At 46.1% G+C, this 24,341-nt stretch overlaps 2 protein-coding genes across 5 annotated transcripts; one reads left to right on the forward strand and one right to left on the reverse strand.

Moving 5' to 3' along the window:
- Positions 1-551: 551 nt before the first annotated feature.
- Positions 552-12,148, reverse strand: STX2 (syntaxin 2). 4 transcript variants are annotated; one of them, XM_039724556.1, is made up of 10 exons: positions 11,995-12,148; positions 11,400-11,499; positions 9,862-9,936; positions 7,770-7,843; positions 7,417-7,525; positions 6,615-6,688; positions 6,384-6,521; positions 4,942-5,052; positions 3,789-3,916; positions 2,488-2,623 (listed from the first exon to the last, which is right to left on the reverse strand). In XM_039724556.1, the coding sequence occupies exons 1-9, from the start codon at positions 12,097-12,099 to the stop codon at positions 3,833-3,835; spliced, it is 870 nt and encodes a 289-aa protein (XP_039580490.1). In that variant the 5' UTR covers positions 12,100-12,148; the 3' UTR covers positions 2,488-2,623; positions 3,789-3,832. The 4 variants fall into 4 exon arrangements, with proteins under 4 accessions (XP_039580491.1, XP_039580490.1, XP_039580489.1 ...); XM_039724555.1 differs by lacking the exon at positions 7,770-7,843 and adding an exon at positions 9,395-9,468; XM_039724557.1 differs by lacking the exons at positions 3,789-3,916; positions 7,770-7,843 and adding an exon at positions 9,395-9,468 and having other exon boundaries at positions 552-2,623.
- A 7,975-nt stretch (positions 12,149-20,123) lies between these two features.
- RAN (RAN, member RAS oncogene family) lies at positions 20,124-24,141 on the forward strand. The gene is made up of 7 exons (XM_039724657.1): positions 20,124-20,234; positions 20,587-20,629; positions 21,513-21,597; positions 21,694-21,819; positions 22,713-22,900; positions 23,410-23,580; positions 23,679-24,141. The coding sequence occupies exons 2-7, from the start codon at positions 20,594-20,596 to the stop codon at positions 23,721-23,723; spliced, it is 651 nt and encodes a 216-aa protein (XP_039580591.1). The 5' UTR covers positions 20,124-20,234; positions 20,587-20,593; the 3' UTR covers positions 23,724-24,141.
- Positions 24,142-24,341: the final 200 nt, after the last annotated feature.

Here is a 24,341-nt window from a genome sequence, read left to right on the forward strand (position 1 = left end):
AGTTTGCAGCATGAAGTGCAGAGAGCTGAGAGGGAGCTCTGAGATGGCTTTGTCTGCCCCAGCAAAGGCTTGGCTTTCCACTGTCTCAACATGAAACCCCAAAATAAACTCAAAGCAGAGTCCAGCCCAGTTTTAAGGGCCAGCTCCCCTCCTGGCCAGCAGCCTGGTTTGGATCAGGGACTGAGTCAGCCTGGCAAGTCAGGGTCTGGCCACTGCCCATCAGCTGCTCGTGGCCAAACTGCTGGAGCTGGTGGGAAAAGTGCTGGAAAACCTCTGAGACCTCTGCAGGGGAAATGCTGACTGAGATCATGAGAACACCTGCACAAAGCTCCAGCAGAGTCCCCTGATGGCAGAAACGCTGCTGAGGGTGATGCAAGACTCAAACCCAAACCCCCTCGAGCCCAGCAGCAGGACAGCTTTGTGCACTACTGACAAATCACTACTCACCAAAAGAAAAGATGCCACCTCACCCCTGCTCGAGGCACTGCAAAAACCCATCAGCCTCGTCCAAACACTTCTGGAACGCTCAGGGACACAAAGCAGACACAGCAGAGTCGCTGGATGAGTTTATTAGTGCATAGGTTAGAGACTGACTCCCCTCTGACCTCCAGACAAAGAGGTTCGTGTGAAAAGGTCTGTTGTGCTGTAAAACAAACTCATGAGGCAGCTGTTCAACAAGGAGTAAAAACTGTGGAGCAGCCTATTCAAATTTCTGGGCTTGAGGGGCAGATTACTGCATGACAACAGAGCAAAAACTTCAACAGGACAGGGTTTTGAGGGTCAGTTCACATAACCAGCTGGAAAACAGCAGGAGTGATTTTCCCCCCCATCTAATCTGCATATCTGTATAAATAATACTTACTGATAAAAATCTAGAAAACTACAGAATAAAATATATTTACCTAGGATGAGCATTAAGGCAACCAATCCTTCCTGACTTCGCATGTAAACTTCCTCACAAACACCAGTGAGCATTCTGGACTCAGAGGTAAAAGAAATTTGTTCATCGTTGAAGCCGAATTTTTCAAGCGACTTCTTTGTGGCTGACTTGTAGAGACCAAGAATAATAATAACAAAAATATTTGACATTATTTGCTTTCTTTTTTAACATGTTTGACATCTGAATAGCTCCAGCATATTCACAGTATACCTGGACAGCAAAGCAGGAATATTCATAGATACAAGAGAAACTGTAAACTTTGCTGAATTTTATGAAGTGAATTCTCACTTTCTGAGCAACTCTGATCTCAGACACTTCCAACAAAACCAAAGTTTAAGGATTCTAAACTTGTAGGACTGAGTCACTGCAGTCAACATGAGAGCTGAATATCTGAAAACATTGATGAGCATAGTTTTAGACTATGTTTAAAAAGGCACAAATTATCCTCTCCTCTACTTCTCTTCGAGTGTAAATATATCTACATATCTACATGGATATGCCTGAACAAGGAGGAGTCACAAACCCACGTTACAAATATTTTACACAAAAATACAAAAATAACCTGTAACATTAAATGCAGTTATTTGGGTACATTTGAGTTCTTTGAAGCTTCCAAGTGGTGCAAGCTGGCATTACAACAGGCGTGTGTACACCAAAACACTTCATCCATGTTATAGCCACAAGATTTCATAACAAATCAGTGTCTTAGTTTGTATTAAGTTCAGACTCTTCGGGGAGTTCATCCCCCTGTGCTATATTCATACATCAACATTAGCAAACTCCAGAACAAGAAAACTTGATTTGGCTTTATAAAGTCATTTTTGTCATATTCATGTAGGCAATAAGGCTAAACTGATCCACCAGTTTCCTTTGCACAAGAACTACCTGTCAAATTACCTGCCCAAGTGCAAATTCAGCATTTCAGAGCTGTGTGCTTTTACCAGAAATGTTGCAACTAACTTTTTATTAACCATGAAGGAAGTATTTAAAGCAGTTAACCTTGACAGAAAAAATAAAAAAAACCTGGCAAGTGTAAAAAAGCTTTTTTCCGTTTTTCTTCTCAAGTAATGCACTAGGCAGTTAAAGGAGTAGTCTTTTCAGGATAAGACATTTTAGCACTTGTTGGAGAAAAAGCGTAAGGTTTAAATCGGTTAAGGTGACTAAATAATTAATACACTTAAACACAAGGCTACATCTCATAAAAATATTCACAAGAGTGCTAACAAAGGAAGCACTGGCAAGGTACTTAAGTCATGATTAGAGTTAGGTTAGCAATAAGAAAAAAAAGCCAAACACTCAAAACTCAATAGTCTCTCACTCCCTACTTCAACTGTAACACTGAGATGTGAAAAAACCCGAAGTTACTTTAGCTCAAAACCAAATTTCAGTCTTACAAGTGTCTAGTTTGTGCTGTAAAATCCATACACCCCCAGTACATTCTGATCTTCATTCATGAGTAAACATTAAGAGTGATTTTGCTTTCATTTTAGCCATTAGTGACAGGTCATCGTGCTGGGACAGCGTAAGGCATCATCTGTGGAAAGGTTTGGTTTCACTGAAGGTGTTTGGAGTTCCTGAAGGTTGGTAACTCTTGGAATGTGCTTGCTAGGACAGAGTTGTTGCTAGGATAATTCCAAGTATCAGAAGCAATACACTTACACATATTATTATGAACATCAATTTCTGCAGGGAAAAGAGAGAAAAGTTAAGATTGAAATACTTTGTCAGAGACAGAATTAAACATATTCAGAGCCACAGCAAGACTGACACCCAGGCTGAGTGCTGGATTTTCTTTCTAAGGAGTATCACTGTCATGATTTCCTGTTTCTAACACACGTGTAACCATAGTCACAAGACAGAGCCATCTGTGCAACATTTCTCTATTTTCCTTTACAGAATATTGGGTATTACTCATGCCCAACTTCTGTAAACATCATTACAAACAGATGTGGGTCAACTCTAAGTGGCTGCTCACTGCCACCCTCCTTGGATAAATATTTGCAGCCTGCTCAAACCCTTACAGCTGCACCCTGAGTGGAATTCACCAGAAGGGCAGTAAAAACACTCTGCAGGCAATAGCTCACAGGAGCTGCAAGGGTTAAAAAAGGAGAGATGCTTCTGTGCAAATGCACCAGGGTGTGACTCTGGGTCAGGTATTTCTGGCTGCAGGTGATGGCACAGTGAATTCTGCCCACAAACCAACCCCCAGACACAGACCTGGCTGTTAAAGGGTGTTAGTACAGAAATGGGAATTCCTGGGGAGCTGTGGGAATGGCACCTCCCCTGGTGCTCTGTGTGCAGCCTGCAGTCTGTGCATGCTGGAAGCTGCACTGCTGCTGCACCAGAGCAGGGAGCTGCTGCTGCCCAGCTGAGCACCAGAAATGGTTCTTTGCTACAGCAAAAACATGAACACGGAGAGAAATCCCAGGTCCTACACACATTGCTATCTCCCACTGGCATTAACAAACAGATTCGAAGTAAGAAGTTTGAAGATGTTCTCCAAGCCATAATAGCCAATTTCATGGCTGCAGACATCTCCTTTTTAAAAACTTTTTAAAACACAGAGAGCCCCACTGGATAAAGTCCCAGGTGTACTGAGCATTCCAGCCTGGCTGCTGCTGTGAACTTCAGCACAGACCCAGTAACTGCAGAGCTGGGAGCCAGCCTGGGCTGCTGGCTGCCACCCCCTGCTCTGGGGGCCTGGCAGGTCGCTGTGCTCACCACCACACACAGGACCTGCCACAGGTCCTGCAGGGTGACAGCAGGGCCACCGGGCACGGACAGACGTGAAGGGTGAGCAGGACAGGACAGGGAAAACAAGAGCCAAATTAGTTGATTAGTTACTTACTGCCACAGCGGCAGGAAGCCATGCATGCTGAGGTTATCCAAGCATCACCGAATACCCACAGACAAACCAATTATCAGAGCTACTATGGCAATCAACACCACTGACACAATGACAATTATCACCACTTTCTGTCAAAAAAACAAGGGATTGGAAATATTAAGCACATTAACACTTGCATTTATGTTCAATTTTTCAAGTAGTTTTTAGATCCACAAGCACTTTTATTAAAGCCCCCATTTTCTTAAATTGAGATAAATTTATCTGCATAATCTTGCAAATGTAAGAATTAACGTTTTTAAACAGGTAAACTCATGTGATTAATGCTGTACAGTTATCAGAGATGACACAAGCCCCATTTACATGCACATTAAGTGGGCTCTTTCAGCACTTCTGAAAAGATCTTTTGTGAAGGATCAGGCGTGTTATCTGTGTGCAGATCTCCATCTAGAGAAAATGAATTATTCCTCAAATCCAGCTCACCAGAACGAGCCTCACCCAATTGCACAGCACATCAGAAGGGGAAATTGGAATGTAAAAATAAACTACTTAGTAGTCTGATATCAGAATATATTATCTGGTGTCTGATGGGAAGAAAGATACCAAAACAAAGCAAGTGCCCTGGAAAGTGCCAGAACCTTCCTTTGAACTCAAGTCCTCCACAAATTCAGTGTCATGGCACAATGCCACACTCCTTCCAGAGGGAAGATCCCCCTAATTTATCTAAAATTAAAAATCAAAGCAGAATTTTTTAAAAATAAGCCTATTCAGCAAAAGCACTTTTATTTTTTCTGCTAGCAAACAGATTTTATAGTTTTAAATCAGGTAAGTTCACTTGTGATAAACAGCCAGAAACTTTTAAGGTTATTTGGAATCTGAATAACTTAAGGTATTGTGAAAGCTGGTAAGAAAAAGATGGGAATTTATCCACTGGAATAATACATTAATTCTTCTTTTGGGGTTTTTACACTCTGTCATGGCAGCTCTGAGTGGAAAACTGTGAGCACACCCTTAGCTGTGCATGAACTGCTGACCCAAGAAGTCTCTATAGGTATTATACATTTTCAGTATTAACTACAGCAAAGTAATTCACACTGGAAATGGTGCTGTGCTAAATGAAAATACTGCCTGGCACAATTACAGAAAGACAACATACCCTGCGTGCTTTGCTTTGATATTTAACTGCCTTTTTAGTCTCTTCCTTTGCATGTTCCACATAATCTGTCGCATTCATCACGTTCTTTTCTATGTTGTTGATCATTTCTCCCTGAAAAGGAGGTTTGAAGGAAAGCCACGTTACTGGAATGCACAGATCTCTGTTGAATGGATCTAAAAGAAAGGCTCTAGAACATCAAGAACGACTTTCACAAGTCAGTGATGCACATAGTGGGGATGACACTTTCTCTGCTTTGGCATGTGAAAGCAAAAGGGAATGAGAATGAGAAGCAAGGGCTCCCAGCTCTGCCCAAACAAGGGATGCTCTCGAGCAGGGCAGGCGAGTTTCCCCGTGCAGGAGCAGAAGTGAGCACCTGCACACATCCTGTGTGCACACACCATCCAAAGGGAGGCTTGAGCAGCCACGCTGTGACACCCTGCTCACAAAGCCCTGCAGTGGTGAGGGGACAGGATGCTCCCTCCTCCACACCAGGTCCTGCAGCTGCCCAGGGAGGGCACAGGGAGCCCCTCAGAGCTCAGGGAGTCAGAGCAGGACAAATCCAAATGAAGGATGGGGAATGGTGATTGGCAATGGAATGGAGGACTGCAGGAAGATGACAGTAAGTCTGTTACCTGTGTCTCTGTCCATCAGGAGAAATAATCAGCAGCAGGAAACAGCAAAGCATTACAGAATGAAGTACTTCTGTTTGTGTGCAATTCAAAAGAAACCTGCTACCAATTTCTCTTGGCTGAATATTTAACATAAAAGCAACAAAGGACTTCTAGAACAAAACCCAATTACAAAAAACAGGCAAGTTCCTCTAACTTGCTTTTCAGACAAGCTTCTCTTCTAACACTATTCTTTTCACTTTCCTGCAGAAGTCAAACCATTTTAAGATCAAGGTTAAGAATATTTTGTTGGATAATTGGTATTTAAAGACTAAAAATAGAAGAGATTTATGTACATGTCAAGACAAAGCTTATGAATACAAGAGATGACTTCAAGGACTTGTCAAGCCCTTTGCATTTGTGTTGGTGAGCACAGAACTGCACTTCTGCATGAAGTGCAAGGTGCACACAGCCTTGCTGACACACCTGTACTCCACTGTGCCTGAGAATCCAAAATCCCCAAGGAATTAACAACCCTCCACGAGATACTTAAACATGCCCAAAGATGTTCCAGCATACTGCAATTAATCACACCGAAGAAGATATTAAATATGCTGACTGGAAGGCAAGTCTGTGGTCAGTTATTGAAAGCATAAGGACACTGAGATGGTCAATTTGTCCACAACAAAACAAACCCAGTGATTAATTTCCATTTATTCTAACCACAGCCAGAATCACTCTAACCCTGCACTGTCTGAACATAATCAGCTGCTTCTGCCCATGGCAAAGGGGCAGAGAGGGCCAAGGCCAGCCCTGGTGTGCAGAGCCAGGTACCTGAGTCTCCACAAACATGGCCATGTCCATGAACATCTCGTGCAGCTCCCTGATGCTGGACTCCAGCTTCATGATGTCCTTGTGCCGGGACTCGATCTCGTTCAGGGCCTGCCGGGTGATCTGGGAGTCTGAGATGATCTGGGACAGAGGGAAGGGACAGGGCACGTGAGTGCCAGCACCCTCAGACAGCGGGGCAGCAGAGCAGCGAGAGGTAACCCCAGAAATACATACATCAGAAGTGAAAATGGAAGGATTACCACTCTCTAACATCTCCTCCAGCTCCTCATCAGTGGTGGTCTTTCCAGCTAGGATAAAAACAACAATTAGTGGGAGAGGCTAATGACAAATTTGAAAAGCACATGAAAAGCAAAATTTTCTTTTAATTTTCCGGTTCCCCTGTTTGCATTCCCTGTTTCAGCAATGTATATATTCACTTCTATAGAGCACATTTTAAAAAAAGACTAATTTTAAGCCCATTTAAGACACCTTCCAAGGTAGATACTGTACTTCAAAGTAAAGCCAGGAACCTTTCTAAACACTCCTAATAATGCATTGGAATTAAGTCATATGTGAGTCAGTCAACAAATGATTAAAGCACATGTAACTGCAGCACTGATTTTATGCCAGATGAAGTGTCCTTGTAGACAAAAATGGGACCACATGAGAAGAGCTGTTATCCTGTTAGGCATGTTAATTTTGGAATGGCTTTTAATAACACTTGCTGTTTCAGAATGCAGCTTTCCTTGACGCTTCATTTAAAGATGCACCATTGGAAGTAAATGAAGCAAAGGAAAAAGATAATTTCTTTAATAATTTTCAGTCTAAAGGAAATTACTGAGTTTTCTCTCTTTTCTTTCCAGCTGTTCTAAAAACAGTAATATCAAGGAGTTTGTGCCATGCAGTTAAATTGTTTTTCTCTCAGGCCCTGTGCGATGCTGTCCAAGATCCCTGATGCTTTGCACACCAAGAACAAGGAGCGAGGGGGCACTAACAGCAGTAGGTGGTTTGTCTAAGGAGCTCAGGGGTCACTCACTGATCTCCAGCTGCCTCTGGATGCGGCCCTTGCTGCGCTCCCGGAACAGCGTCTGCGTCTCGTTGTACTCCGTCATCACCTCCACGAACTTGTGTGCCAGCACCGAGTGCTGCGGGGGCACCAGGACACCAGGGACACCAGGGACACACAGGGACAGAGAAGGGTGTCAGAAAGGGCCATTTCTGTCACACAGCAGCAGCTCTGCACAACTCACAGTCCAACAAAGCACCACAGGAGCTCTGAAAGGAGCTCAGAACAGCTGAACTCACTCTCCCCAGAACCCCCTGATTTTCTTTGAGCTGAAGACCTGTGTTCTCCTGAGGAGCCTACCTGTGTTCTCCTGAGGAGCCTACCTGTGTTTTCCTGATCCTGAGGTCCACTGATGTCCGATTGGCATTTTCACCCTGAGCAAAGCTCTGCTCAATAGCTGAGAACAACACAGGACAACAGAGTCAGTGTCAGCTATTCAACAGCTCAATTACTTTGTAAATATTATAATTACTTTTTAAAGGTACAAGTTCCCCCAGAGAGATGTGCAACATTTCAGGGGAGAGGGATGGCATATATAAGTACAATTTTTAAACAATTTTGATCATTTTAACACAGTAACTGCTTCAATCATACTCTTAAAAGAGAGACACTACTGCCTATTACACTTGAAAAAAATTTAAAAGGTGTCATTTTGCAGTTAAAATTAATCTTCTTCCAAAATATCATCCCCCCAGTGCAGAAGACATTTCTATATGGAGGAATTATTTTGCATTGCCATTTTCTTGGTTATTTCTGAAAGCAAGGAGTTTTACTTGTCCTCACAACTTACCCTTTAACCTGGCCCGGATTTTATTAGCAATCTTCTTGATTTCCTCATTTAGTTCTTCAAGTTCTTCCTTTGTTCCTTTAAAAAATGGTTTTTTTGAACAGTTAATGATTGATTATAGTAAGTCAGCAAGAGTCTTGGAATCTACCTCGCAATGTCAGAATTTCATTCAGTACAACTATGCAGAGTTGAAGTTTATTATGCTCCTAATACTTTAAATACTGTTTTTATAACAGCAACCATCAGGTGCTTGCTTCTTGTGACAGGCTTACACCTGGGAAACGTTGTTATTATTACCAAATCTTCAACTAAACCAGGTGACAAACAGTTTTGTGAACACTTTCAGGGCAATGTTAATTTGCTAGTCCAAAGTTAAATGCTCCTGAGTTGTATGTGCAGGTGAAACCAGAGATCTCTGTCCTTTTCTGCAAGTGTGCACTGCTTTGACACTCAGTGACACGTCTGAGTGTCTGTGCCAGGCACCTGTGCCACTCTGAGGGCTCCAGCAGAGCACCACAGAGCTGTGCACGTCCCCAGGAACACACACTGCTCACAGGGGCTGCCAGAACAGCCAGCTGAGCCCTGCCTAAGCCTGAGACCCTGAAAGAGCAGCCTGCAAAAGCTGCTTAGGAATTCACACACACACCAAGGAAAACGGGGGACAGGACAAAACAACAGCCCAAGATCAGTTTCCACCACCCAGATGGAGTCACAAGATAAATGGCGAGCCAGCATTGCAACATTCAAACAAAAATGCCTCAGCATCTTCTGTTCCCTTTTCTCTGAGCCCTGCCCAGGAGCACAGGCACGCCTGGAGCCAGCAGGGCACAGGGACAGCAGGGACAGACACAGGGACAGCAGGGACAGACAGGGGGACACCAGGGACAGCAGGGACAGACACAGGGACAGCAGGGACAGACAGGGGGACACCAGGGACAGCAGGGACAGACACAGGGACAGCAGGAACACCAGGGACAGACAGGGACAGAGAAGGGTGTCAGAAAGGGCCATTTCTGTCACACAGCAGCAGCTCTGCACAACTCACAGCCCAACAAAGCACCACAGGAGCTCTGAAAGGAGCTCAGAACAGCTGAACTCACTCTCCCCAGAACCCCCTGATTTTCTTTGAGCTGAAGACCTGTGTTCTCCTGAGGAGCCCACCTGTGTTTTCCTGATCCTGAGGTCCACTGATGTCCGATTGGCATTTTCACCCTGAGCAAAGCTCTGCTCAATAGCTGAGAACAACACAGGAGAACAGAGTCAGTGTCAGCTATTCAACAGCTCAATTACTTTGTAAATATTATAATTACTTTTTAAAGGTACAAGATCCCCCAGAGAGATGTGCAACATTTCAGGGGAGAGGGATGGCATATATAAGTACAATTTTTAAACAATTTTGATCATTTTAACACAGTAACTGCTTCAATCATACTCTTAAAAGAGAGACACTACTGCCTATTACACTTGAAAAAAATTTAAAAGGTGTCATTTTGCAGTTAAAATTAATCTTCTTCCAAAATATCATCCCCCCAGTGCAGAAGACATTTCTATATGGAGGAATTATTTTGCATTGCCATTTTCTTGGTTATTTCTGAAAGCAAGGAGTTTTACTTGTCCTCACAACTTACCCTTTAACCTGGCCCGGATTTTATTAGCAATCTTCTTGATTTCCTCATTTAGTTCTTCAAGTTCTTCCTTTGTTCCTTTAAAAAATGGTTTTTTTGAACAGTTAATGATTGATTATAGTAAGTCAGCAAGAGTCTTGGAATCTACCTCGCAATGTCAGAATTTCATTCAGTACAACTATGCAGAGTTGAAGTTTATTATGCTCCTAATACTTTAAATACTGATTTTATAACAGCAACCATCAGGTGCTTGCTTCTTGTGACAGGCTTACACCTGGGAAACGTTGTTATTATTACCAAATCTTCAACTAAACCAGGTGACAAACAGTTTTGTGAACACTTTCAGGGCAATGTTAATTTGCTAGTCCAAAGTTAAATGCTCCTGAGTTGTACGTGCAGGTGAAACCAGAGATCTCTGTCCTTTTCTGTGAGTGTGGTGCACCACGTGTGCACTGCTTTAACACTCAGTGACACCCAGGTGACAAACAGTTTTGTGAACACTTTCAGGGCAATGTTAATTTGCTAGTCCAAAGTTAAATGCTCCTGAGTTGTACGTGCAGGTGAAACCAGAGATCTCTGTCCTTTTCTGCAAGTGTGCACTGCTTTGACACTCAGTGACACGTCTGAGTGTCTGTGCCAGGCACCTGTGCCACTCTGAGGGCTCCAGCAGAGCACCACAGAGCTGTGCACGTCCCCAGGAACACACACTGCTCACAGGGGCTGCCAGAACAGCCAGCTGAGCCCTGCCTAAGCCTGAGACCCTGAAAGAGCAGCCTGCAAAAGCTGCTTAGGAATTCACACACACACCAAGGAAAACGGGGGACAGGACAAAACAACAGCCCAAGATCAGTTTCCACCACCCAGATGGAGTCACAAGATAAATGGCGAGCCAGCATTGCAACATTCAAACAAAAATGCCTCAGCATCTTCTGTTCCCTTTTCTCTGAGCCCTGCCCAGGAGCACAGGCACGCCTGGAGCCAGCAGGGCAGGGCAGGGACAGGGACGGGAACAGGGACAGGAACAGGGCTGGGGACAGGGACAGGGCAGGGACAGGGATGGGACGGGGGCAGGGACGGGCCCTGAAGTTCCCAGCTCAGTGCTGGAAAGCAGAGCTGCACTTGAGCTCTGGGGCAAAGCCTCTGACAACAGGGCAGCTCTGGAACTGAGCAGTGCAGCAGCAGCTGCCTCTGGGGCACACGGACCCCACCCAGGAATACAGAGCAGACTCCACAGCTTCAGCATTTCCACAAACCTAAGTAACCTCAGCTTCTGAAGGAAAACACCCACATTAAACTGAGTTTTGGTCTAGGAAAGGTTTGGATGACACAAGAAATATTCTGAACACACATTTTTTCAAATGAGTCTTAAAAAAGGTCAAAAAAAAACCTCAAATGAAAGTATTAATTCAATATTAAAAATGAAAATGTTTATTTAGTGCTACATTTTGCATTCTGTATGCCTGAAGTTCTATTCCCATAGACAGCTAAAATAAACAAACAGTATTTCACACTTATGTGACATCTTAGAAATTATTACTCACTTCCTTCAGGATTTGGTGCTGACAGGATAATGCTGTGCTGCTTCTTCACTTCTTCCACATTTTGTGCTATTTTTGCTATGTTATTTCTAATTTCCTCAACCTAGAGGAAGAGAAATACGGGAAAGAAGACATTAGAATAATTTAGGGCCAATATTTTTTAAAAAACAAAAAAAAAAACCCTGCTAATAAAACCCAAACTATTTCATCTGTAAGTTGCACAGAAAGAAATCCCAGCAGACATGTCAATGTTTAAACAGTCTGTAATTGTTTTTTTTAAACTAAAACCCAATATTGATAATAGCAAATATATTCTGAATGGCCAAAAACGTAAGTGCTAATATTCCTAATAAACAACTATTTTAAAATTTCATTAGCAAATTTCTTGTTGACAGGGAATGAAAAACATTTCTCCGCAATAAACACAGAAAATACTGTGAAATAAACTAACAAAGCATCACCAACATTTGTTTTGGCATACAATTACTGACCATACTGGGGAGGATGTGTAGATGAATTGTTAAACCTCATTACTAAATTAAAAGGCACAGAGAGGGAACAGTCAGTCTTCAATGCATGGTGAAAACTGTAACTTTACCTGCTGGAAGAAGTCATCCATAAAATGGTCTTTTTCGATGATAACTGTCTCCCCATCCTCATTTCCTTTGTACTGTAAAGGACAACAAACACAGATCTGTGCCATGGACCCCAGGCCAGGGCTCTGAGAACCCACAACTGCTCAGCACACACATTTCCAGCCCCAGTCACAGAGCCAGTGGGTCTGCACTAAACAGAAATGCGTCTTTACATGCACTAAAGCAGAAATGCATCCCTACACGCACTAAAGCAGAAATGCATCCTTACAGGGTGAGAAACCCACAGCTCTGCCACGTTCCCACCAGGGCAGCCCTAATCAGTCTGCACTAAACAGAAATGCATCCTTACATACACTAAACAGAAATGCATCCTTACAGGGTGAGAAACCCACAGCTCTGCCACGTTCCCACCAGGGCAGCCCTAATCAGTCTGCACTAAACAGAAATGCATCCTTACATACACTAAACAGAAATGCATCCTTACAGGGTGAGAAACCCAGGGCTTTGCCACACACACACCTCCCCAGCCCAACCCACAGATCTCAGCTTTTATCATGGGAAAAGACAATTCACGTGCATCATGGAAAGGAAAGAGTTCAAGCTTCTCTTCTTTCATTCCCTCCATGGAGCAAAGACTGTTTGAAGTTCAGGGAATCAAAATTAGAACAAAATATTACCCTTAACGTACAGTCAACAGGTTATCTGTTAGAAAAAAGCAAACTACAAGATAACTGTCATTAAGGGTCTGTCATTACAAGACACCTTTCTTTTCTTACAAGGCCATCTGATCTTCTAACACTCTCTGCTCCTAACCTCTGATCCTATTACCCAAGAAGTTTAGTTCTGGTTTTCTTAAATTACTGGAGATACGCATTGTTTGCATGACAATTCTGCAATTTAATCCAGTGTCAAACACTGCTATTATCTTATAAAGAAGTTACTGTCAATTAAGAAAGTCTAGGAGTGCCCCAAAGCCTCAGGGAGAAGTTACAGACGTGGTGCCAGTTCCTCTCCTGCAAACTCGGGAAATGCACAAAGCCCCGGGGCAGAACCCATCTGGGTTTGGGCTCAGGGGAAACAAAGATGTCCCAGGAGAAACTCAGGAATGTCACTGCCCTCCTGGATCAACTGAGACTCAACAAGTTACTCATTTTGGGGAGATAACGCTAGGATTCAAATTATCTGTCCTTACAGATTGCCATCAATTAACAGCCTTGCTTAACACATAAGGGAGGAAGTCTGTGCCCCAAGGAAGTCACCCACAACTTTGCCATTCCCAAGACTGCACTGCTACTAAGCCACAAGCTCTAAGTTAATGTTTAACAAGGAGCTACATTTTAAAGACATTTAATTTCATTATCTATGCAAAAGAACACTTTCTGTTTATATTTACTGAGTAAAGAATAATTTTTCTGCTTGTTCATAACTGCATCCTATATTTAGCTATTTAAACAAAAAACAATGAAAATACCATCTACTAAGGGATTCAGGATGGCAGCTTTCAGTTTGATCAGCTCTTGGTAAACCATGTAACACCTGAGTGAATCCTGAATGAATGAAAGACAGCAATGTGACTCAGAACTGTCTGGAGATGCTCAGCTGGGAGGCAGCTGACCATGACTCCCCAGCCCACAGCCTGTGCCATGTGGATTTCACTGTCCCACTTGGTTCCAGTGAAACCACTGACACACCAATTTGCTCAAGGATTTATGGACAGCCTACCTCAGTCATCAGCACTTGAGACACCTGAGAAGTTTGTCAACATCTGTTCTCCATATTCTTAAATCATCTCTTACCTAAAATACCGCTCATTTGCTGACTCTCTTCAACTGATGTGCTTCTGTGTCTCTTTTGACAAGCACACCACTGACCAAGAACTCCCTTTTATCAGAGTTTAGCAGAAACACTGCTCTCCCTGGACTTCACCTCCCCAGTCCAAGCAGTATCACAAAAAGCTGATAAAAAGTTTCACGTCAATGCCAAGAGCAATCTAATAAAGTCTGTTTGCAGCTCCTACCTTGACCTTGGGACTCCAAGTCTGGGACACAGCTCCATAAACATTCAGAGACCATAAAACGCCTCCAGCCCTGTCAGGGGCTGTGCTGCTGTGGCTGGGACAGGGTTAACTCTCGTCCAGCAGCTGGCACGGGCTGTGTTTGGGATTTGTGTTTGGGATCGACCAAGAACTCCCTTTTATCAGAGTTTAGCAGAAACACTGCTCTCCCTGGACTTCACCTCCCCAGTCCAAGCAGTATCACAAAAAGCTGATAAAAAGTTTCACGTCAATGCCAAGAGCAATCTAATAAAGTCTGTTTGCAGCTCCTACCTTGACCTTGGGACTCCAAGTCTGGGACACAGCTCCATAAACATTCAGAGACCATAAAACGCCTCCAGCCCTGTCAGGGGCTGTGCTGCTGTGGCTGGGACAGGGTTAACTCTCGTCCAGCAGCTGGCACGGTCTGTTTGGGATTTGTGTTTGGGATTTGTGCCGGAGCAGGGCTGATGACACAGGGATGGTTCAGCTGCAGACCTACAGAGGCAGGGCCTGTTCTGCTCCCCTCCAGGGGCTGGGGGGCACAGATGGGAGCAGCTGTCCCCAGGTGAGCCAGGGGACATTGCAGAGCACATGGCATCATGCTCAGGGGCACCTTTAGTGTTCAGGGTCCTCCCAAGCCACTGTTCTGTGTGCCAGCTCTGCAGACCCCTGCCTGCCCACTGGAAGTAGGAAGGAGCTCCTTTTCCTGCTTTGCTTGCGTGCAGCTTTACTTTACCAATGAAACTGCCTTTATTGTCAATCCTTGAGTTCTCTCACCTCTGGAATTCTGCCCCATCCCACCGGGGTGAGTGAGGGAGCAGCCGTGTGCTGCTCTCGCTGCCAGCACGGCTGAACTACAGAAATTCTCACAGTGTCATTTCTCACTCCAAGCAGAAGATATCCTGATGGTTTAGGAAGCTTCTGTCACTTCCACTACCTTACGGAGCAGCACGGCTGAACTACAGAAATTCTCACAGTGTCATTTCTCAGCTCCAAGCAGAAGCTATCCTGATGGTTTAGGAAGCTTCTGTTACTACCACTACCTTACAGAATTACAGAAATAACTCAGGCTGGAGATCTCTTCGTAATTACTGACCTTCGGAACTGGAAACAGCTTTTAACTGAAAAACGTGACTATTGCTTGCCCTTGAAATTCTGCTCAAGGTTGGCTGTTTCTCAGGGCAGATCACGTGCATTCCTGTGGCCGGCTCCAAGGATCACAACTGACCATTCCCCCGGGGAATCAGCCCCCAGGAGCTCCTCACACGGAGCTACAGCCTCTCCTCACAGCATCCCTGTGTCAGAAACCCTTCTGCACCCAGCAGCCAAGGAGGGCTTGCAGAGGGCAGCAGGGCTGGGGCAGGTCAATCATTAACACAGCTAACACAGGCTGCACCAGCCCCATAACGCAGCTCACGCTGCCAGGGCACGGAGGGCACAGGGCTCATCCTCACCGTGCCCTGCTCACAGCCCGACTCAGGCAAGAACAGCAGCGAGCTCTCCTCCTGCTGCCAAGCCTCACTCTGTGCTGCTTCCACACCACCCACCCCTGACAATCCTGACCCCTGTGGTGTTCCACCTGCTCCTGAGCAGCTCTGCGGGCTCTGAGCGCCTGGCCAAGAAAGTGTTTGGAAATAAATCAATGCACTGCTGTTCCAGCTACAGGTCCTTCTTTCAAAAGTTACAGCCAGATGTGAACTTGTAGAACTTGCTGTGTTCATTTTTCAAATATGAACTTGCTGTGTACCACTCATTTTTCAAATATGAACTTGCTATGTACTACTCATTTTCCAAACATTACATGTAACAGATCTTGTTAACACTCATGGGTAAAGAAATATAAAAATGAAGCCTTTTAAATGATTCATCTATCAAGCATGAAAAATGGATTCCAGCAGACAGGTCTGCATCCACTTCAGCTTGTCACAAGGGGGAAATTCTGGAGCCATGTCGACAGTGCAGCCCAAACCTGAGATCTAAACCAGCACTCTGCTTGAGCAGAGGTTTATGTCGAACAAATGACAGAACAACAAAAAGAAATTATTAATAAGTCTTATTACCAGATTTTGAAAGGCCATCAGTTTGCAATACCTGAAGCTAGCTGAAGGTCTGGGCATGGATTGTGCAGCTGTCAGAGCCCTGCAGATGGACCTGGACCTGAGAACAGCAAACCACTGAAGGCTGGGAGCACATCTTGCAGTCACAGCTATGTACTGCTCACTTTCTTCTTCCCTAACCCCTACTACAAACCACTGCTGAAAGCAGTGTATTGGGTCAGAAAACATTTTTATCTTACACTTACTTGTGCTCCAAATAATAAAACCAGTCTGGGATTTGCTCAATTGTCCCATTAATTGTATTAAAAGACAAATTCAAACAGCTTAAAGAAGTTCATTTGGGCCTGGTTAGAGCAATTTAGAAATTAATTTTTAATTTAGACATTAAAATAACCCCCTGAAGTTGAACAAATACAATTGTGGTTGCTGTCTTTGAAAAAGCACATACTTCACACAAGTTCTTTGAGCTGAGAAAACAAGAGGAAGCAGCATTATCTGAAGGCTACATAATCTGCATGTCATCAACCACTTCTTTCTCCAACAACTGTTTAACAGCCTAAACACAGTGCATTAAGAAAAATATCTGGCAGTTACGTTAATGTTGTGTCAATGAACCACAAACACTGATAGGCAGCATTTCTCCCTCCTCCTTACAACGATCTAGGAAAAACCAAAGACATGTTTTGCGTGCTGCCCAGCAGCAGGCAGGAGCTCACACATGAGGAGGTGGGAAATGAGCGTTTCTGCTGGAGGCCATGGCGAGCTCAGCTAAAGCAGGCCAGGGCAGGCTGGGACCCTTTGGACTCTGTGCCACGGGGCTCTGCGGGGCTGGAGGGAGCTGACCCACCTCACACAGGTCAGGTACGACCAAAGAGACACTGAAACCCTCAGCAGGGAAAGAGCAAGGTGCAGCTACCCCTGAAGACTCTGCAGGCCTAGGCCTGCTGGAAACCACAGTGCCTGTGTTCCGCTCTTCATGACTGAGCCAATGCAATGCAATGAAACTGCATCCATCAACCCAAACACTGGGAAACAGGCGAGCAAGCGTTAACACATTATTTCTCCAGATTCCCTTTTCAGAGCATCTCATCCACGTGTCAGGCATCTCCGTTCAATGGTTCATCCTATGAAAGGAAAACCACTTCACAAAATCATTGTATTTTTGGTATTTCAGATAAAGATGTAAGATGGAAGCTGCCCATGGCAGTGGGAATATCCATCTCCTTGGATATGCACCTTTACAAACTGCAGGTCAATTACACACTTCTGATGGTGATGAAACACAGACTAGATCTTCAGTAACTTCTACCTTCATTTCATGTTTAATTATCTTCTTCATTAGAAGAAAATATTTAAGTCTCTAAGCTAATTATTAATTCCACAGGCAGTGAAAATGACATTGATGAACACATGAAGCACTTCAGCAATACTGGCTGATACATATTTCAAAAGCAGCCCACTGCAGCAATGTTTTCAGATGTCAAGTACTAAAGCTGGCTTAAAAATTCCTCTGTTCGGCTGCATTAAACACTTTTAACCCTGTCAATGGGGGGTGTGGCAGGGTGTGGAACTGGTTTCTTCCATTTACAGAAACACAGAACAGGATTAAGTCTGCGGGTACAGAATTATAAATATAAAGCAAATTTGGATCACTACCGGTTGCTTCCTCTATCTGGCACCAGCAGCGAAACCTGGCACATGTTCCCACAGCCTGGAAAGGAAATAACTATACCTGAAAGAAATGACACTGCTTTTTTGGCATGACTCCAAAACATCATTCCTGGTAGAGAAACTGTAATTTAATAATCCTAAAACTTTTCCAATCCTTATTCACCCTTTCAGAGAGAAGGACAAAAGGACTGGCAATTCCATCACTACAGATGGAGTTTCCAAACTGTATTTTGTGATCCAGAGATGAAAGAGCCCCAGACCCGAATGCAGCTCAACACAGCCCAACTTCCACACATCCGTGGAGTACTGGAACTATCACAGGAACTCCTGTCTGCTCTCCATTTCCATTCCTTTTCAGGAAAAAAACAAAACAAGTCCAAAACAAAAACCCTCAAATAGCCTTTTCTTTTACCCAAGCCATATCCTGTTGCAGACAGACGGACGGTGCCTGTCCCCACTCTCCCTGCTTTTTTAGCACACTGTTTCCAAAGCACGAGCAAGGGAAAGGAAAAGAGCGTATAAACAGAGGCAGCTACCATTTTGTAAACACGCGGAAAATGCGGCTGGCAGAGCGCTTTCCTGCCGCATCACGGCCCGGGGGCTCCGGGAGGACAAACCCAGCCCGGGGGCTCCGGGAGGACAAACCCAGCCCGCCGCAGCCCGGGCGGCTCCGGCGCGGGATCACCGGGGAATTCAATGGAATCCGGTGAGTTCAGCGCCGCCCAAGGCGCTCCGCAGCGGCCGGGGGAGCGGGGCAGGGCGCGCTGCGGACATCGCAGAGGGCGGCACTGCGCTGCCGAGCCCCGGCGGATCCCGGCGGCGGGCAAATTCAACGTGCCAGTGATTTTTTCCAAGGAAATCTCACAACATTTGGATTGGCATTACACTGTCAAATAAGCAAAAATTACAGCACACGCCAGCCACTCTTGTGAAGCTTTGTGTATATTCTGTGTCTATGTCGGAGGAAATAAACTACATTTGTATATATCAGCTGCCATGAAATACTTTCCTTGTCAATTCCATTCATTCAGATATAGGTAAAAACATATAATGTATTTATTCTAGAGTATGGGGACAGCAACAAAGATAATAAAAGGAATTTAAATATACTGGATTAAAAAAAATAACAGAGGCCTTATAAATCAGAGCTAACCCATGAACTTGGTATTTATACACACATGCAAAACTCATACGTTCTTTGAAAGTCAGTTTTCAAAAGAGTTTTTTCACTTATGTTTGGACAGAGTTTTGAGATCTTGAAGGACTATTCCAAATGCAAGGCTTACAAAGCAACTTTTGCTTTCATTACTGCGCTCTGGTGAATACAGGTCAGTTGGGACGAAGGATGGAAAATCAGGGTCAGGAGGCACATTGACCACAGCCCGTCGTACCTGAGAGCTGCTCAGTTAAACCCTCTTTTTAAACCACACTGGAGGCAGCTGCACAGTTTATCTAAGTAACTACGTGCCTTTTTTCACTTTGTCTCTCTGCAGAGAGCATCACCGGCTGACAGCGTCTCACAGGATTCTATCAGTGCAGCATCTCACGGGGTTTTGTTGCTGCAGCAGGGTCCCAGAGCCGGGCACCGCGGCTGTGCCACCCACAGCAGGACAGCTCGGCAGTGCCCACGGCGCCCAGGAGCTGCTCCTGCTGCCAGCGCTGGGCCGGGGCCGGCTGCCCGGCCTGCCGGGAGAGGTGCCCCGAGCTGCGGGCAGTGCTGGCCCCTCGCTCTGCGAGGGCCGCGGGTGCTGGATGTGCCCAGCAAACGAGGCCACGAGAGGTGTGGAAGCGCGTCCTTGGAGGAGCGTGAGGGAGGTGAGGGCCTGGAGGAGCGCTGAGGGAGCTGAGGCTTGGAGAAACACTGAGGGAGCTGAGGGCCTGGAGGAGTGTGAGGGAGCTGAGGGCTGGCAGGAGCACTGAGGGAGCTGAGGGCAGGTCAGGGGGCACCTCCTGCTCCCCTCAGCTCCCTGGCACAGGGCACCGTGAGCTGCGGCCAGTGCCTCCTGCCGAGCCTGCAGCGAGCCACCAGAGGAACGGGCCCCAAGGCCACACGCAGCTTGGATATTTGGGAGCGCAGCTTCGCTGTTCGGGCGGTCTGGCGTTGGAAGGGGATGCCCAGAGAGGGGATGGAGTCACCATCCCTGAGGTGCCCACGAGGATGTGGGGCTGTGATGGGGCTTGGGAGGCCGTGCTGGGCGGGCGTTCTGCCCGCTGCCCTGCTAAGTGCCCGGTGCCCGGTTAAGTGCCCGGTGCCCTGCTAAGTGCTCAGTGCCCGGTTAAGTGCCCGCTGCCCGCCGCTCTCCCTCATGGCCGCGGCCCTGCCCCGCCTCCCGCCGCCTCCCGCGCGCCGCGCACCACGTGACGCGCGGCCCCGCCCCCGCCCGCGGCCGCGCGGCGTCGCCGTCCGGGTATTTGAACGGCGCTTCCGCCATTTTCCCTGCGCCGGCACGGAGCGAGGAGCGGGAGAGCCTCGGCAGAGGTACGGGCCGGTATCGGCCCAGCCCGGCCCGGCCCGGCCCGCCGCCATCGCGGCACGCCTGGCCGCTCTGCAAGCGCCATGGGTGGCGGCGGCGGTCACCGTTAGCTCGCGGCTGGGCTGGGCTGGGCTGGGCGGCGGGAGGCTGCGCCTGAGGGAGCGTTGCGGCGGCGGAGCCCGGGCGCGTGGCGGTTTTTCGGCCCCGGCCGCGGGGCGCTGCCAGGGCCGGGCCCGCGCGGCTCCGCGCGCGGTGCCGCCACACGCGGCGGGAGGCGCCGGCCGGGCCCAGCGCGCCCGGGCTGGCGCGGCCCCTTCCGGCGGCGCTCCCCGCGCTCACGCTGCCATTTCCCCGCAGACGCAGCATGGCCGCCCAAGGAGAGCCCCAAGTGCAGTTTAAGGTAAGGCAGCGGCTCGCAGCCCGGGCTCGCGGTGTTTTCCCCCTTCACTAGAAAGGGACTCTCGAGTGTCGACGTGGATGGTGGGTTTGCTTTCGAAGTGTTCGTCTTTCTTTAATGGGGCGGTTTATTGTAGTGTTCGATACAGCACACACAAAGAGTCTGTTAACTGTGGCAATATATTCTATTTGCAGCTTAGTCTAATGCATTTTAGTAAATCTTTGCCTACAGAATGACTTTTCAGTTTAAGAATTGAAGTGCATTATAAAAGGAATGAGTTAGAATTAGACTTGCTTGGAATGAATTAGAATATCATTCATTCTGCTATGTGCTAATTATTAAAGTGTTTGAGAAGAGAGTTTTCTGCTGTTTTGAGTGGCTGGTGGGTTGGTGGTGTTTTTTGTTATCTTAACAGCCAGAAGTCCTGAAGACTGCTTCTTGAAGGTTTTTACTTGTGTTTCCTGCAATTCTTGGCTGGTGTATTCCAGTTCATGGTGCAAGTGTTGGTGGGTTCTTGGTTTTGTTGGGTTTTTTAATCGTGAGATAACAATGGGTGTCTCCAGTAGATATTTGGATAATTTCCTCTCCCAGTCTGATCCCATTCAGGTTAAAGGCCCTAAACATTCTTCATTCAGTCTGTTGTAGTTTAGTAGAACCATATTCACAGTGCAGTGCAGTTCTTACCCACAAGGACTGGATCAGACTGACCAGAGTTACAGCATGATGGATGGGCTTTACAGATTGGTTCCCAGCACAGGGAGCTGCTTCATGGGGAGTTGTGTCTTTTGTTTACAGAACCTTGTAGTAATGAACAGTGTCTGTGCTAGAATGGCTGATAAACCTCTCCAAATGCCTTGCTCTGACTCTTTCCTTTATCTGTCCACAGCTTGTTCTGGTTGGAGATGGTGGCACTGGTAAAACAACATTTGTAAAGCGTCACTTGACTGGTGAATTTGAAAAGAAGTATGTAGGTATGTCTGAAGAAACCCTTGAGCTGCAGTGTCTCACAAATGTATCTCACAAAAATCCATGGCTTGCTAATTGCACTGCTTTTTGTTACTCCCTAGCAACGCTGGGTGTTGAAGTTCATCCTCTGGTGTTCCATACCAACAGAGGCCCTATTAAATTTAATGTATGGGACACAGCTGGCCAGGAGAAGTTCGGTGGCCTGCGTGATGGCTACTATATCCAAGGTAAGAGCTGTGGGGACAGTTCTGTGCTCTTGGGGCTCAGTGCTGCTCCTGCTCATGCTGGCCACGCTGTCAGTGTGGCTGCAGTGGGGAGCTGGCATGGGGCTCTCAGACTGAGCAGAGAGGATAACATCCCTGGCCAGACAAGGTGTGGGAACGTGCCAGGGTTGTGTTTCAGGGTGTCGCTGTGGGCTTTGGCATTTGGGGTGAGCAGATGGCACTGGCAGCGTTTGCTGGTTAAGGGTGAAACGTGTGCTTCTCTGAGTGCAGGCTTCTGTCTGTACTGCTGTGCTCAGGCAAGGCCTTGGACACAAACTCAACATTTTCAGTACCATGAGGAAGTTGGACACCTTCATGCCAGAGTCTGTGTTTCTGAAAAAGGGCAGTGTTCCTTCTTCTGCTTGGCAAAGATCTGTCCTGTGCTACTTCACTCACCTGCATATCTTTACTTTACACAAATAAGATACAGTATTCTTGAGTTCCTTGAGAAACTGCTCTGGACAAGGGCATCCTGAGCTGTGGACCACTGGCTCTCTCAGCCTACCTTTACGCCTTATTAGCATGTCTGAGATGAGTTCAGGAGGGGTTAACTGATTCTGCCAGGTATTTGGGTAGGTCCAGGTTGGCTCCATAGGTGCACATTCCCATATGGTGCAGTGCCACGTTCCTCGGGGATCCAGCTGAGCTGGCAAAGGCAGCACAGCTGTGAGGTGGCACAGCATGGGCCAGGTTCTGTGCACTCTGCACTGACCTTGCTAACAGAACAGGATGCTGAGAGGGAAAAGTCAATGCAGATGCTTAACCCTAATGTGGGATCTCTCTGGGTTCCTCTTCTCCATCCTGTGTTGGGAGCAAGTGCTCACACCTGGTGTAACTTGGCTTTCCTTCTCTTGCAGCTCAGTGTGCCATCATCATGTTTGATGTAACATCAAGAGTTACTTACAAGAATGTACCTAACTGGCATAGAGATCTGGTACGAGTATGTGAAAATATCCCTATAGTGTTGTGTGGCAACAAAGTGGATATTAAGGACAGAAAAGTCAAGGCAAAATCCATTGTGTTCCATAGGAAGAAGAATCTCCAGGTAAGTCAGGAGGAACCCAGTTGGTTTTGTCTTCTGAGTGCAGCTGGGCTGTGGCTGGTGAATGAGTGCTCTGCCATTACAGGCAGCCTCACATCTGCTGGCTCTTCAAACCAGAGTTCAGGGCACAGGGAGGTGATGTTAAGGGTGCTCATCCCTGGCCTGGAGCAGAAGCTGTGCCAGTTCTTCAGGAACTTGTGTGATGTGGCTGTAGCTGCTCAGTCTCATCCCTGACAGGATTGGGACCACAGTAGATCATGTCAGGAGAAAGATCCGTGCACTATTGCCTCCTGAAAGTGTTGTCCTTGGTGAGATTTGATAACCTTTCCATTAGTAGTTTATGCCTGAAACTGTTTGTTTCTACACACTTAAATCATAACTGCTGATGAATATGGAAACAAAAGCCATGCAGTCAAAAAAAAAGGAAGGTAAAAGAGTTGATTGTGTTAATCCTGATATACTCTAAATATTTCAGGGTTTCTAAAATAATGTCTAATATGTGCTTTTTTCAGTATTACGACATTTCAGCTAAGAGTAACTACAACTTTGAGAAGCCTTTCCTGTGGCTTGCTAGGAAGCTAATTGGAGATCCCAACTTGGAGTTTGTTGCCATGCCTGCGCTCGCGCCTCCTGAAGTTGTTATGGACCCAGCACTGGCAGCACAGTATGAGCAAGACTTACAGGTCAGTCGGGGGCACAGGGAGACTGCCTGGCAGCTGGTGCCACACTGGGGGCACAGACAGCTGGAGAGCAGTTCTGAACCGTGACTTCTTTGTTGCAGATCGCTCAGACCACTGCACTGCCAGATGAAGATGATGACCTGTGAGGGATGAAGCTGGAGCCCAGCGTCAGAAGTCTAGTTTTATAGGCAACTGTCCTGTGATGTTGGTGATGCAGCGTGTTTGCCACTTTATTATCTAGCTGAACAGAACATGTGCTTAATCTTTGGGATGCTGAAAGAGATGAATGGGCTTCGGAGAGTGAATGTGGCAGTTTAAAAAAAAAACAAACAAAACAAAATGAAAAAAAAAACCAAAACAAAAAACCTTCATATTTTGGACCTGCATATTTAGCTGTTTTTTGGACTGCAATTACTTCCCCTCTTGAGTTTCAAATATAAGGCTGCTGCAGTCACATCAGAGTGTTAAGTGGAAAATCTTGTTTCTGTCATTCCCATTCTTTTGTTTAGGTAATAAAGTTGTATTTCAAGTATCTCCAAGCAAGTGAACTTTCATGCGTTGTTAGGAAAACTGTTCCAAGTGTCTTCTGTCCTTCATTTGAGGGAATACTTGATTGTCTACTACTGCATTTCTCATTCTGTTTTCCTTCCTGCTTCTCATATTAAGCTCCTCTTGCTAATTCAGAGCTAACAGTTCCCCTGTCCTTTTGTGTTGGCTGCCAGAGCTGAGGGGTGAGGCGAGCTGAACTGGCAGGCAGAGGGAGC

The sequence above is a fragment of the Passer montanus genome, unplaced genomic scaffold (genome assembly GCF_014805655.1).
Source record: "Passer montanus isolate IOZ18808 unplaced genomic scaffold, ASM1480565v1 scaffold53, whole genome shotgun sequence".
NCBI classification, from domain to species: Eukaryota; Metazoa; Chordata; class Aves; order Passeriformes; family Passeridae; genus Passer; species Passer montanus.

Bases quoted from the DNA above. Each gene is read 5' to 3' on its own strand.
- STX2 (XM_039724556.1), bottom strand. From the start codon at position 12,099: ATGGCACAGATCTGTGTTTGTTGTCCTTTACAGTACAAAGGAAATGAG. The intron at 6,522-6,614 runs GTATGTATTTCT...CCTCTGTCCCAG, and splicing joins CTTCCATTTTCACTTCTGAT to ATCATCTCAGACTCCCAGAT. The intron at 3,917-4,941 runs GTATGTTGTCTT...TTTTTTTGACAG, and splicing joins ATCAAAGCAAAGCACGCAGG to AAAGTGGTGATAATTGTCAT.
- RAN (XM_039724657.1), top strand. From the start codon at position 20,594: ATGGCCGCCCAAGGAGAGCCCCAAGTGCAGTTTAAG. The intron at 20,630-21,512 runs GTAAGGCAGCGG...ATCTGTCCACAG, and splicing joins AGCCCCAAGTGCAGTTTAAG to CTTGTTCTGGTTGGAGATGG. The intron at 22,901-23,409 runs GTAAGTCAGGAG...TGCTTTTTTCAG, and splicing joins ATAGGAAGAAGAATCTCCAG to TATTACGACATTTCAGCTAA.